This window comes from Heloderma suspectum, chromosome 1 (genome assembly GCF_057233095.1).
Source record: "Heloderma suspectum isolate Gila_16-S chromosome 1, 16-S_ref, whole genome shotgun sequence".
Classification (NCBI taxonomy): domain Eukaryota; kingdom Metazoa; phylum Chordata; class Lepidosauria; order Squamata; family Helodermatidae; genus Heloderma; species Heloderma suspectum.
In genome coordinates this window covers 321349907-321365406 of record NC_139458.1, presented here as the reverse complement: position 1 = coordinate 321365406, position 15500 = coordinate 321349907, and the positions used below count along the sequence as shown (strand labels likewise).

The window sequence follows — 15500 nt, the reverse complement described above, 5'->3', positions numbered from 1 at the left end:
AAGGATATGCAGCACTAAAAACTATTTACAAATACTAACACACCCCGTGTGTGTGTGTGTGTGTGTGTATGTGTGTGTGTGTGTGTGTGTGTATATATATATATATATACACACACACACATATATATATACACACACACACACACACACACACACACGTATATGAAGAAACAATTTAATTACCATGGAAAAAAGTTCCATCTCATTAGCGGAATGCCTCAGGTTTTCCACATCATAGCTGATATTGAACTGAGAAAGCAAAAGCCTGAGTTGAGGCTCCAGTTCTTCAATGTCTGCACAGTGTTGGGGAAGTTCAGAACGGGCATCCCTGGATAAGGATCCTATAAGGGGGTAGAATCAGCATAGGAAATATCAGCAAAATAGCATAAGAACCATTACATCAGGGATAAGCAAACTTTTAGAGCCATAGGCACATTTGGCAATTTGAGAAACTGCCCTGAACACCACCACAAAATGGCTGCCATGGGAGGCATGGCAAAGGACAAGTAACTCAGAGACTTGAGTACAACTTAGAGGTGAGGTCTGAGCCCTCAAATTCAGGGCTCAAACAACGCATTAAACAACAGCACCAACAGAATCCTATTTCAAAGCAACGCCAGCTACCGGTAAGAAAATGTGTGTGTGTGTTTTAAGTGGAAGGGGCAGGGCACCTTGGTGGGCACCAAGAAAGGTATCTGGGGTGCATTGGTGCCCATAGGCACCATGTTGCCTACCCCCATTGTAAAGCCTTGGGAGGCAGCAATTTCTGAAATGTCTTTAAAATGCTGCAGATGCCTTGGATATTTGACACTTATTTGGCATTTTGAAACAGCTTCCCATCTGCAAATCTTTAGCAAAATATTCTCCTGTTCAGAACCAACAGGCCCTTAAGATATCAGTGGAGGTACCGCTGGAATATAAGAACTTTTCTTTCGCTTTTCTTTCTCTTGCTACATATACCTGGGACCAAACTAAAAGAATCATTGCAAGGAGGAGGGGGCAATTTAAGGCAGTTTAATCCTTTCCTCCGGTGCCATTTTTCAGCTATAAATCCCTCTCTCTCTCTCTCTCTCTCTCTCTCTCCCCACACACACTCCATGAGCTATTTGCTCATGGGGTGGGATGCAGGTGTCTCAGCAGAGTTGGGGGAATAGGTGAATTTTAAAAGGTGGACATACTAACAATTTCTGACTCTTTACATAGAATCATAGGGCTGGAAGAAACCAAAAGTCCAATCACTTGCAGAGGTTAATTTGTGATGAGGATGATCACAACTTAAAAAACACAAAAATAACAAATTTTCTTACCAGCTGGGGTTGCTTTGAAATAGGTTTCTGTTGGTGCTATTGCCTCAGGGGTAGGATCCCTGAGTATCACAAATTAACCTATGAAATCCAGAGTTCTTAGGCATCGAAACCACAAAATGTGACGTAACTTCTGCCTTCTAGACTTTTACAGCAGCCCTACTGTATTTCCTTTCATTTGTGATTTAAGGCAAAGAACCTCTCTATTCACACACTTTTTATATATATATATGTCATTTGGTGCTGGTTGGCTCACCAGTCCTCGTGCCACATAGATTGCCAACTATCTCCCAGCCATAAACTTCCATAAACAGATGTCAGCTGACTGACCACATTCTGGGCCAATAGCAAGCGATGTGTCTGAGTATTTGAATCATAGCTTGGGGAAGTTGACACATTCCCTCCAGCTAAAAGGAGGAGGGAAGTATGTATGTGAAGGAGCAGCATTTGGGGCAGTTTTAGAAAAGACAGACAGAAACAAAGGTGGAAGAACGGCTCTTGGCTGAAGACACCTTGTGGTGCAGGGCTTCTCTGTCTCTCTCTCTGTGGAGACCTCATGTGCGGTAGAAGACCAGCTGCCTAGCAGGAGTGTTATTTGTGTTACTTGCATATTTGTCAATAAAGCAAGCATTACCTTATGTTTGCAGTTAGGGATGTACGAAAGTCACTTACTGTTTCACGGATCTGCTTCGTGGTGGGGGGGGGGAGGCACTCCGTCCCTCCCCCCGGAATCCTCAACGGGCGTGGAGGTGCTCCGTTCTTCCCCCCGGAGTCCTGCTATAACATTTACGTAGGCTAAAACGGCGAATCAAAAAGGAATGCAAATAGCGCCCACTACGCTATTTGCGTTCCCTTTTTTTCGCCGTAATAGTCTACATAAATATTTACGTAGACTAAAACGGCGAAAAATAAGGAATGCAAATGGCAGCCGCCGTAGCCGCCATTTGTGTATGGGTTTTTTTTGTTTTTTTTTTACCCAGACGTGATAGGCTACATAAGTCTACGTAAGACCTATCATGTCTGGGTAAAAAAAAAAAAAAAGACCAGACTGCAAATGGCGGCCGCGGCAGCCGGTCAAAAGACCAGCCGCTGCCACCGAAGCCGCCACCGTCTGGAACATCCGCCCCAGGTAAGCCTCATCCCAGGGGGGATCTGCAGGGGGCCGGGGGGGTGGCAGGCCGTTCTGCCACGGATTTCAGGGGGCCGAATGCCAGTGCTTTCGGCCTCACTGAAATCCGTGGCGTAATTCTCCACCATCCCTATTTGCAGTGCTCTCTCCTCCAAAGGGAATCAAAACCTGGCTAGCACAGGCCCTGGAACCTCTCACCCGTTGAGGAAGCGAGGAGCACACAACAGTACACATAGCCTCTGTCTGATTCCAGTGATAAAGACCCAGACCAATAAGTCACTGGAAAATTTCCTTTTGAATTTACTGGAGTCAGAATTTTAACCTAGGTATCAACCATTATCCACAACGGGGGTCACTTCACACATCCCGTAGTTCCTGCACAGAAACCAGCAAGAATGGATCCGGTATATGGATCAGTACATGTGAGGATTCTACAGGTATGTGTGTAATCCACATGTGTACACAGTAGTTTCACACCTTTTTCCTCTTACACAGAAGTGTTTTCCTCATAGGAAATTTGTAGTACATAAAGGAGCCCTTAGTTATCCATTCTTATTTATCTGCCAGCCTGCTGTGCAGCTCCAATCCCCTATCCTCATGCAAATCAACATTCTTGCTTATGGGGAGCTGGAACCATCCAGATGTTTCGGATATCACCTCAAGAACATCACTGGTTTCCCTTCATCTCCAACTGGTTTTGTTCTTGAACAGGGCTGCCTCAAGACATTTTGCTGCCTGAGGTAATGGTACCTCTCCCCATTCCACACACAGAAGCCAAGTGGAATGGCAGTTGAATCTTACATCAGCACTGGCAACAGGCAGCATCGCTTCCACTGTACAGGGGGTGGCACAGCAGGGTATCTTAGGGAGTACAGGGCAAATCGTGTGGTACACACAATTCTGTCCTCCAGTACCATGCCTGCCTTCCAATATCTGCTGCCTGAGGTGGCTGCCTCACTCTGCTTAACGGTAGGGCTGGCTCTGTTCTTGAAGAAACTTCTGTTGAGAGACTTTTTCAAGTTATACTTCAAAGCCCAAACATAATTATACCACAGATGTCCTTTTCCCATCAGTTTATTGACATACCAAGAATTTTAATCACTATGCAACAACTTGCTAAAGTTCAATAAGGCTCATGAGGATTTGTGGAGTTATATGTAATCTAATTTATGATTTCATTGCCTGGCAGTAATGGGCCATCTGTGTTCCTATTCTACACTTTGCTCTATCTTTGCTTTTAATGTTTTGCTTAATATTTTTTCTGTTTAATCTATCCAGCTTAGATCTATAGAGCAGATGAAGTTGGAGACTGTAAAATAAATGGTTCTGGATAACTTGTTACTGAAAGTAAACAGCAAAGAAGAAAATCATCTTGATTAGCTTTCTATCTCCATAAAAGCCCATTTTCTTCAGAATTAATATCCAGATGCAGACTGAGTACTCTACATATTCCCACCTGGCTACTATCCTGAAATGACCTTGGCTTTAATCCAAAGGCAGAGCAAGACTGCCCTTGCTTATGGTCAAATTGGGTCGAGGGGACCATGATGCTTGCGCAGCCCGGTTCCACACAACACCCACAATTTGAACAGGATATACCAAATAGATTGGAAACAGCATTTTCTCTAGCATTCATATTGCTGGAGAAATATGATATCTCTGCAACAGACATGAAAGCTTGAGGAAGATGTATGGACTGCATGCCACAACTGAGCAACAGCTGCATGGCCATTGTGCTAAAACCACCACCTTGTAGAGAGGGGCCCTAAGACATGAATGGGGAGCCTCCAGCCCACCAGGCCACCCTATCCAGCTTTTGGGGCTTCAGCTGAGGCTCCTCCCCATCTCCAAAGCCCCACCCCCTCCAAGTGACTGGGCTGCAGCCTTGAGGAACACTCTATGCTTCTCTCTGCATGGCGAAAGCAGCAGAAATTGGCTTCACTGGCCTTTCCATCAATCAGGGAAGGGGAGGGAAGAGCGCAGCTCGCTCAGGACTCAGCCAGCTCTTCAAGGCACCAGCTGAATCCTGAGCCAGCTTTGCTCCCCACTCTCTTGGCTGGCTGCTGATCATCTCTCTCCATGCAAAGAAGCACAGAACAAATGCTTCATGCCTCTCTCAGCATGGAGAATGGAGCAGATGATATCAGGGGGTGGGCTTCAGGGAGGGGCAACTGCAGGAGAGGCCCTGCCTCTGAAGTCATTCAGCCCCCTGGATTGGTCCCTGGAGGCAATCCAGCTCCTGGGAATAATTGTTTTCCTCACCCCTGCCTTAAGACGCGTGAATGCAATTATTTTTTACCATCTGTCGCTGATGTGGTAGGGCAGACAGAGAACTGAATACTGGGAGACAAGAATTCCGTTTTTCTGAGAGCTTTGAATTTATCCCCATCACCCCAGGATGGATGTCCGTCAATGGCCACCTCCATTCTGTGAGAGATAGGCAAGAACTGGAGTACCTACAGGTATAAGCACATATTTTGCAATCATTACTTGTATTCAAAGCAGAAGGGGGATAAAGGGGCAAATACGAATATCTTAAACAAATATAACTGTAATGCTTCCCCCCGCCCCCAAGAAACATGGAAATTGTAGTATGTATGATAGTGATGGGAACTGACTGGGATTTTTGGCTTTCTCTTTGGAATTCGGTTCATAGATGCTTTGGGAGAAATTTTGAAACGTGCTACTATGCTAAGTATGTTGCTTGCTCTTGACATCTTTAGGAGGAGCTACAGCATCTACCAGACTCTGCTGCTTCTGAGAATGTTGCCTCTGCTTGTTGCTATTCATGAAAGGAGTGGAGAAAATAACTATGTTATTTTTGACAGGACGTTGCATGTGAACTGATACAGTGGTACATCTGGAGCGGTGAGGTTTGTGCCTGATGTGGTCTTCCTGATCCAGCTCCTAAAACCACTCTTGCTGAATTGGTTGCCGGTAGGGATGTTAGAGAATTCCGCCACGGACTCCAATGGGTCATGAGTCATGGGCCCCTCAGAGTCCGTGGCGGAACGGACCAGCCACCTCTGCCACCCCGCGAAGTTGCCCCGGAATGGATCCTACCTGCCACCGGCCAGTCTGGTCTGTCCGCTGCCGTCCTGCAGAAGAAAATGGCATCCAGCGTAGTGGACGCCATTTGCATCCCTGCTCTTTGCTGTGATAGGCTATGTAAAGATTTACGTAGCCTATCACAGCAAAGAGCAGGGACGCAAATGGAGTCCGCTACGCCGGACACCATTTGCATCCCAGCAGCCGGAGCTGGCTGGCAGCTCCGCAGACTCGCCACGGAGCGGAGCCGGCCAGCAAGGATTCCGGTGGGGAGGGATGGATCGCCTCCCCCCCCCCCACGGACCCCCCATGGACTCCAGGTAGGGGGGTTTCATACATCCCTAGTTGCCAGTGACTGAACCCCATACAGTGACTGAACCCCTGAGAGAGTTCCTCCTTCTTTACCAACCTGCCCAGTCACTGAGGTCATCAGAGGGCATGTTCCCGGTGGTTCCACATGGATCCATGGCCGGATTGGAGACCACCAGGACTTCAGTGTGGTGGCCCCCTTCCTGTGGAATTCCCTGCCTTTGGAGGTCAGGCAGGCACCAACATTGTGTACCTTCCGGTGCCTCCTGAAGACACTGTTATTTCGAGAGGCTTTCGTCGCATGACCAGCCACAGTTTATTAAATCCGACTTTATTGGAATTTGTCTTTTAAAAAAACGTTTTAACTGTTTTAACTTGGTGTTTTGTTCTTTTACCTTTGTTGTTCACCTCTCTAAAATCTTCTGATGTGGTGCGGTATATAAATATTGTAAATAAATAAAAAAATACAAGCTCCCTTGTAGATTCTTTGTCAGTGCAGTGCAGGGAACCTTTTCAGCCTGAGGGCCAAATTTCATTCCAGTGGTGGCCAGGGCTGAAGACAAATGGAGTGGGGCCAAAAGCAAAAGAGGGAGGACAAAAAAAAAAAAGCCCAAATATACCAGCCTAGCGTAGCTTAAAGTTCTTACTGCCAGGAACTGAGCCTTAGGGGAGACATTTCAACCTTTAAGAATGCACAAAAGCTGGGAAACCACCAACCCATCAGTGGTGGGGGAAAAGAGTGTGGGGCCAGGGGAAAGGGATGTGGTCACCTGAGGAACCACTGAGGGCTGGATTGGGACCCCAGGAGGACCATATTTGGTCCCTGAGCCTGAGGTTCCTGGTCTAGTGTCTGATGAAGTGAACTCTAGTCCACAAAATTTCTGCCATAGTAAATGTGTTCATCTGCTACAACAAAAAGAGGCTAACACAATTACCCCTCTGAAATAGATGTCTGCATATAAGCTGTTTAGAATTTTTTTTTAACCTAAGTTCATTTTCTCCTGCTAACGTACACTACAACAAATACCCAGTCCTTTATGTCTAGCCTATCACAAGTGGGGGAGAATTGCCTTCCAAGGGACCAAGTTAAGGTTGAGATCCCCAGCTTTCTGAGCAGAGGCTTGCCAAACTTGAAAAGGACCCAGACCTCTTGCTGCCATCTCCAATGGCAAAACTTTTACACAAGGAAATATATTCCTGCCCATGGCAACTCTGTTCCAGCTAACAAATGCTGATGATGTGAAATGGAGATCAAAGTTTCCACAAAACATTTCACAGGCAGTAACAATCATCTTACCCGGAGGTAGTTGTGGATGGCCTTAAGTGAGTGCCAGTGACATATCAGCCACTGTGTGTAAATAGCCAGATCTTCCTGGGTCACCAAATTTGTAGGATTTTCTTTTCCAGTCAGGAAGTTGTCCCGTACACTTGAGAGTCTTGTGGCCCTTTGAACAGCATCATCATACTCCTGCATAATGTGAGCCACTTGTTTCTACAGAGAGAACAGTTGTGAGGAGGGAGAGAAGAGATGCTATTTTCCAGAAAGGTGATTTAATTAGCTATCACAACAGGGCTTAAAAAGTTTCACCTTTTCCTCTGGGTGAGAAATCTTAGCTCAAGAGTATGGCTTTCTTCACACGGAGCTTTTATCCTGTGATTGAGATTGCTCCTTCATGGAAGTTTGCAGGCTCTTTACATGATGCTGTGACCTCCAGAGCATCTCCTGCACTAAATGCTCTTTGTTCCGTTTTTAAACAGATCCCAGATAATGAGCTATCAAATTACTCACTTGAGTTCCCTCCGTGAAAAGAGAAAAAGTGGCAAGAAGAGGAGCAAGATCAATGAAAGAGAATGGAAGACTCAGATACAGGGAGAAGGAGGGGGAAGGGGGGGAAGGAAGCATGTGAAAAAGGGAGTCGTCATGATCCTGCATTTAAAACGGAGGCAGAAAGCCGCATTTTAAATGCAGGATTTTAGGCTGGTGTAGAGATGCCCAAGGAGTATGACATCAGTGGAGACAATGTATTCCTAAAGATAAAAACGGAGCTATTATTTTTTTAGTCATTTGGAAAGGGCTTCTATTTTTTAAAAAGCCTTTGGAGCTATCGGAAGGTTTCATAGCATGGATGGCCACACACCAAGAAATACTCAGCATGCAGCAACATTTTTCAGAGAAAGCTCCAAATGCTGCTGACATCTCCTCAGCAGGCATGGCTGATGTGATCCATATCTTGTTATTAGTCCCTTGAGCCTCTGGTCCTAGAATTGATTTACACGTGCAGCAGGCACATGGTACGACTTCCATAGATTTTAGCACTTCAGATTGCCAGTGCTGGGAGGTGGAGAGAGGATCTGATTTAATATTACTGTAACGGCAAGTCCCTGCACATAGAAAACCAGCAGATTAGGGAGGAAGATTCTAATCTAGTTTCTACAAACGAAGCTTTTATTCCATGGTGGTGGAACATATCAGCTTTCAAGAATGTATCATTATCCTTATTTATGAAGCACATTGTGTTGCGCATCAAGTTAACTGAGCATTATAAGACTAAATCCAGTTTTACAGAAAGAAAACTATACCCACATATACAGTTTTGTCCCTGCAAGAAAAGGAAATCAAGTCAGACTCACATCTGAGCACTTCTTCTCTTACAGGAAAACACATGTACCTATATTTAGTATTTGTGCAACTCTGAGATTTCCATACCTGGTAGAACGGATAGAGTTGCTCAACAACACAGCTGTGCTGACAAAATCTTCTCCATCTAAGCATGTGCAAATATTTGCTTTGGACCAAGTGCGTAATCCTGTCTGTAAAAAACTATATCAAAAGCAACAGATTACAGACTAAAATACAGCATCATTGCTTCCAGAATACTATGCATAACAAAGCGATGTAGCATATGAAATTGGAAAAGATCATCCCCAGTAAAGCTGTGCTGTCTGGGAAAAAATTGGTTTAGGATTTAATTTTTATACATTTAATTTGTTGTTGTTTTAGAGACCTGATTGCTAGGATCCAAGGACCCACAAATCTAGTTCTGTGAGCCTAAGAAGATTTTAGACTGTTCTAGAATTTTAGTCTAGATTTTAGACTGTTCCACAGTTTACCTGATGGTCAACTGCTTTTGAAACTGAATGGGGTTTCAAAAAGAGGTTGGGGTGGGGTGGGGTGGGGTGGGGCAGGGGTGGGGAAGCTCAGTCCCAGGGGCCAAATCCTGCCCTTCTGGAGTCCCATTCTAGCCCACTGGGGTTCCCTAGATGGCCACTCCCCCTTTCCCCTGGCCCTACTCCTTTCCCCCCAACCACTGATCATGTGGTGGTTTCCTGGCTTTTGTGCACTTTTCCCCCATTCTAAAAGGTTGAAATTTCTCTCCTAAGGCTTAGTTACTGGCAGTAAGGCTTAAGGGTGCAATCCTAGGCATGTTTAGACAGAAAAAAGTCCTACAACCCCCAGCATTCCCCAGCCAGTCTACTGGCTGGAGAATGCTGGGCGTTGTAGGACTTCTTTCCATTTAAACATGCCTAGGATTGCACCCTTTAGCTCTTACTAATGGTTACTAGTCTTGATAGCTAAGTGCTACCTCCAATACCAGAGGGAGTGAGCCAGTGTACACCAGTAGCTGGGGAACATGGGTGGGAGGGTACTGTTGCGCTCATGTCCTGCTTGTGGGTTCCTGGTCGACAGCTGGTTGGCCACTGTGTGAACAGAATGCTGGACAAGATGGACCCCTGGTCTGATCTACCATGGCTCTTCTTGTGTTCTTATGTTCTTATGTTTAAGCTACAATATGGTGGTGGTAGTATTGACCCACCCCTTTTGCCTTTAGCCCTGCCCCCTTTGCCTTTAGCCCTGCCCGCCACTGAAATGCAGCCCCCCAAAGCATCTTCAGAATTTAATATGGTCCTCTGGCTGAAAGAAGTTCCCTACCCCTGTGACAGGGAATGATGAGCAGCTGTTCAAATCGGGAAGGAGTTAAAAATTCCACTGGACTAGGCCAAGCCCTAAGTTCCTCATGTGACCCTAAGCAACTCTTTGGAACCTGGCCTGTTTTCCTCTACTCTGCTACACAACATCTGTGGGGAAGTGAGCATGTAGTCAGACTCTGTATAATGTGAAGAACAGCAGCAGAGCAAAGCAATTGTTATGCACTCTCCACTTCTCCAAGCAGTGAGAAGCCTAGGGACAGTGCTACAGGATTTAGTTTCTTTTGGATGACAGAGAGAGCAGCATACGCAGAGCATAATGGAAGTACACAGAATCCTACTTCAGGCAACACAAGTACTAATCTTGTATCAGATTCCCAAAGCAAAGCAGTTACAAGCCTAAGCAGCTCTTTGGAACGTGTCCTCTCTTTTTTTTAGTCAAATCCAGCTAAAATCCCCTAAATCTGTGTGTGTGTGTGTGTGTGTGTGTGTGTGACTCATTCATTCACACACACACACACACTTGCTCTTTGCCGAACTCAAACTGAACCTGCCTTCTTTTCTGCCACACACAACTGTTTGCAGAACCTGGATATTAGACAACAACCTGCAAGTAGATTGACCATTAAGGAAAAGATCCCCAATTATTAGCTCCTATCAGGAAATACCCATTATTTATCTCTGACAATTATCAAGCAATCAACTGAACAAAGGATGGCCACCTTGCAGCAAGCTTATTTCCTCACCATCTGCTACATGTGGACAGGTTATGCTCTGTGCTGTTGTGGGGTGTCAGATACCAGTTTGAACATGTTTGGGATGCACTTGCAGTTTGCAAAAAGGCACCAATACAGCTCCAGTCCAAAGCAAATAGAAGGAGCATGAAGCCTCATTTAAAGATTTATAAGCCACAATAGAGCCTTTGCCCACTGTAGCAAATGCATGGTGAAAAATGCTAACTGAGCTGTGAAATCATAAAGGAGGCAAACATTACCTGGTGCAGTAATAAAGGTAAACTTTCAGATGTATATTCTCTTTTTAGACAGCTGTCTAGCTCCCTCTGCATGACATCAGCTTGAATTACAAGAGGCTTTGCATCTGCTACCTGTAAAAGGCAGATATCAAAACAAAATTATGCAGCTTTGAAGTCAAGTTCTATATACATTTAGGGCACCTTTGCTACAGTGATTGAAATCTACAGATGTCAAAGGCATTTTCATTGAACGCTAGATTTTGTTTGTCAGTCTGGACAAATATGGAGTGCCCAGAAGGAGGGGTTTAAGTTCATTTGATTTTTTTTTACCAGCATTTCCCCTCTCCTTTGTCAGCCTAACATAGATTGTGAACGTATGGGACAAGGGACTTGTTCCTGTAAATGTTCTCCACTAATAGGGAGGATGAGCAGAACAATCCTAACATGGTGGTGGAGGGAGTGTGGCCATGTATCCTATTTATAAAGGACAGTCCTCTATTTGAAGGGCTGCCAGAGGGCATTCCTCTATTTGAAGGCATCCTCTGTTTGAAGGGCTATCCAGTCCAAAGCCTGTTCAAAAATAAAGAACCATAAGAAGGGAGGGAGTGCAGGAGCCTTGCAGTTGCCCATCAACAGTTAGCACCTAGTCAGCTGACAGAGCAGGTACCCAGGTCACCTGGTCACAGTCTTCCCCGTTATAGTCAGATGTACTGTATTTCTATTTAAATTATAGCAATTATTTCTACATTTGGGTCTATACATATAAATTAGCATATGTAAACGTTATGCAAATCTGCACCCTCTTTTGTCCTCTTTTTTGGTGATGCCGAAGTGGGCATTCTAGGTGGAGGTGGAGATTGTGTGGCAGAGGAACCACCACTTCCTAAGCCTGGCCAGCTCACTGGGTCCAGGGTGGGAGATGGGCCCAGTGGTGTTTACTTTCTTTGTTTTCACCATGGTTTCCCCCCCTCTCACTGATACCAATGGGCGGGAAAATAACTATGCCTGCTCTAGGCTGCTGCAGTTGAGAGACCTACGATATAGACATGTTGGGGGAATGAGGGGGTTTTGGATCCTGTGGATCCAAGGCTAGTCCAACAGTCCCACAGAATGACCATTTGGGGCCCTACTACTGGTGGGAACACTGCCGGTGGTAAACTTACACTCAAGAAGCCCCAGTGCAAGCTCTCTCACCACCTGAGGTGGGAGAGAACATGCGTCGCCACAGCATCGCATCCCTTCCTGCTCCCACTGCCGCTGCATCACGCCCCCTCCCCCATCGTGTGACCCCTTCCCCTTATCTTTGCTGCCACCACGTCAGTTCTATGGCTGGACAGCAAGAAGAAGCGGCCACAGGGCTTTCGCGAGAACTGGGAGAACTCTTGCAAAAGCCCTGCAGGCACTTCTTCCAGCCGCGTGGTTCTCCATAAAGCTGATGTGGTGGCAAAAGTGATGAGAAGCATGCAACAAGGGAAACAGATGGTGGGTGGTACTCCAGAGAGCCCTACTGCCTGCTCTCTCATTGTAGCAACTGCCACAATGGGAGAGCGGCTGGTGGAGATCTCCAGAGTACCTGCTGGTGGTGTTGGACCCTCCTGGTGTGGGGAGAGAAACAATTTGCCACTCCTCCCACTCCACTGCTTGAGGTGGGCACTCCACCCTGCTTCATGGGAAGGCTGGCCCTGCACCTAAGCTTTCTGCAGGTATTCCAAGGGGGCCTCCAGCAGAAAGTGATCCCACCTCTTGTCTGCTTATGGAACAACAGTTCTCCCACATCCAACGGTCCTTCAGACAGCCTTTGGCTGGGTTTAGGATCGCTTTCGTAATTAATGAATTAAAACAGTATAAACCACTGATGATTAAGGATCAGATGATTTGACTCTAAAATCCAAGGTTACATAAGGCAAGATTATAATATGGGATGAGACGCTTCACAGAAGTTTGAGGAGCTCTGGCATACTCATATTCTATCAGCTATATTGGGCTTATTACACTTGTTATAGCAAAAACTATAAAACATAGAATACAGATGATTCACTAAGGAGAGCCAATTTCAGGCATATCCTAAGCATGCTTTCTCAGAAGCAAGCCTCTCTTGAGTTCAATAGGACTTACTCCCAAGTAAGTGTGAGGCATAGGATGGCAGTGTTAGTTGAGGTTTGTTTTGGTTACTCTTTCAGAATATGTTCTAATGGAATATTTTCACACTGATATTTCATCACTTACCTGTAAACATTTCTTCAGTGCCAATTCCCTTTCTCTTCTGAAATAGTCAATGTCTTTTGGAAGGGGAACAGAGCTATGAAGGATTACCAAAAACGCCTTTAGAAAGAGTAGTAGAATTCGAATCTCAAATTTCATATATTAGTCATTTCAAAAGCCCAAAAAATTCAGATATGTTATGGATATTGCTGACATAAACTAAGCCCCTCTACCATCATTTAAACTCAGAGCTGCTGCTCAATCTCATCCTGCCTATGATTATAGTTGTTTAAATTCTGCCCATTGGGAGCTTTCTACTCATAGCAAAATGATCATCTGACTCATTCATTAATTGCAAGCAGAAGAAACACTGGAGTATTTATTGGGTGAATGAACATGTAGCAGATTCTATGGAAAACTGCTGATTTGGTAAATCTGCCCCTTAATGGATCTAGACATCTTGAACAAAACACCACTTCTAGCAGAATTCGGTTGCAGTTTTAACACTCTAAGGTTTTAACACCCTAACTCCTACAACTCCCAGCATATCCCAGCTGGGGAATGCTGGGACTTGTAGGATTTTTTTTTTGTCTAAACATACATAGGATTGCACCCTAAACCACTGATCTTCAACTGGTGGTCCATTTCTCACAAATGGATCATGACTTTACCCAAGGTGGGTCACACAAACATCACTACAGCCATTTCTTGGAGAAAGGAAAACAATAAAAAGGAGGAACAAGATGGAGAGAGATGGAGAGAAGTTGACAAAGAATTAGGAAGGGAGAGAAAACAAGGAGAAACAAATAGAACTAGATGGAGTGAGAAAAGGTAAAAGTAAAGTAAGTAAAGAAAACTAAAAGGTAAAGTGGCTCCCATGCTGCAGGTTGGAGTTAGGGATGTACGAAAGTCACTTACCTTTAACGAAATTTGATTTGCGGTGGGGGGGGGGAGGCGCTCCATCCCTCCCCCCAAAATTCTGGCCGGGGGGGGAGGCGCTCTGTCCCTCCCCCCCCAAATTCTGGCCGGGGGGGGAGGCGCTCTGTCCCTCCACCCCCGAATCCTGGCTGGCCAGGCCTGCAAATGGTGGCGGCCGTAGCCGCCGCCGTTTGCGTCCCTGCAGTCAGCCGTTTGTGTCCCTGCAGTCAGCCCTGCAGTCAGCCGTGATAGGCTATGTAAATGTTTACGTAGCCTACCATGGCTGAGTAAAAAAAAAAAAAAGCACGTACACAAAATAAGGGAAATGCAAATAACGCTATTTGCGTTCCCCTTATTTTCGCTGTAGTCTATGTAAATGTTTACGTAGACTAAGACGTGCCAAAATAAGGAACGCAAATGGCGGCGCCCATGGGCGCCGCCATTTGCATACATGCTTTTTTTTTTTTTACTCAGCCGTGATAGGCTACGTAAACATTTACGTAGCCTATCATGGTGTTTTTAAAAATTTAGCCGTGATAGGCTACGTAAATCTTTACTTAGCCTATCACGTTTTTGTTTTTTTTTAACTTGGAAATGGCGGTGGCGGCAGCCGGTCGGAAGACTGGCCGCCACAGCCACCGCTGCCACACCGCCGCCGGAGCTGCCGCCGGAGCTGCTACCGCCAGGAAGATTCGCCGAAGGTAAGTCCCGCCCCGGGGGGGCGGGGGGGGCAGACCGTTTCGCCACCGATTTCAGGGGGCCGAATGCGCTGGTATTCGGCCTCCCCGAGATTCGTGGTGAAATTCTCTGACATCCCTAGTTGGAGTTAAAGACTGGGTCTGAAAAGACTGAACGCCACTGCTCTAATGTAATGTTTGTGGAAGAGGCAACCAGCTAGGCAGCTGAAAGAGAACGAAGGGAATGGGCGGGAACCCATTGGGACATGCACAGTGGACGGTGGGGGAGGTTTCCCACCAAAATGTTTCTCAGCTTTAGAAGTTTCCTGAACGAGGCTCAGTGCAGGCACAGAGCCCATATGTGTGATGCACAGAGACCATGAAGAAGAACCAAGAACACTGCACAGAAAAATCAGTGTAAGATAAATGCGTGAAAGTCATCAATGCTGCGGCCCTTGTTCTTGCAATTCAATTTAATAAACAGTTCTATGTACGGGAAGAAGTTGTGTTGGAGCAGAGACATTCATTTTTACACTACAGCCAGGTCCCTCCTTGAAGAAAGGGAATATCTTTACCAGTGTGATGTTCCCTGTAGGTCCCCATTTCCTTCTATTTCTGTCTTCAGTTCCACCAGCTGTACAGCTAGTTCCTTTTCCACCTGCTGGACCCTCTCAGTTGAAGAGATCTTGTAAACTTCATCCATTTTGTCTTGTAGGATAAAAAGGAAACATAGATGAGGCTATATGTTAACATTAATTCTCAATAGTAAGTATAGCTGTGTGACCACAGATTTTTATAAGTGTGTGCAGAAACATATATCAAAATAGAGGCTGTTGTATATGAGGATAGAGATCAGTTATGCTGGTTATTCGTTTATTCTGATATAAGAACTACAAATCCAGATTTATTTATGGATTACTATTTTCCCAAGAACTAATGCTTTGAGATGACTGCACAAAGTATGTATAAAATGGTATATACCACCTTTACACACACATACACAGCTCAGATTA

At 45.4% G+C, this 15500-nt stretch overlaps 1 protein-coding gene across 1 annotated transcript in view; it reads right to left on the bottom strand.

The window, feature by feature from the left end:
* The window catches only part of LOC146359405 (uncharacterized), a 109480-nt gene extending 94290 nt beyond the window's left edge, over positions 1-15190 (bottom strand). Inside the window, exons 1-7 of the mRNA XM_084827266.1 lie at positions 15063-15190; positions 12917-12989; positions 10712-10822; positions 8498-8611; positions 7088-7282; positions 4733-4889; positions 184-341 (exon numbers count right to left, since the gene is read on the bottom strand). Coding sequence (XP_084683392.1) covers positions 184-341; positions 4733-4889; positions 7088-7282; positions 8498-8611; positions 10712-10822; positions 12917-12989; positions 15063-15190 — 936 coding nt within the window. The remainder of the gene's footprint in view (positions 1-183; positions 342-4732; positions 4890-7087; positions 7283-8497; positions 8612-10711; positions 10823-12916; positions 12990-15062) is intronic.
* Positions 15191-15500: the final 310 nt, after the last annotated feature.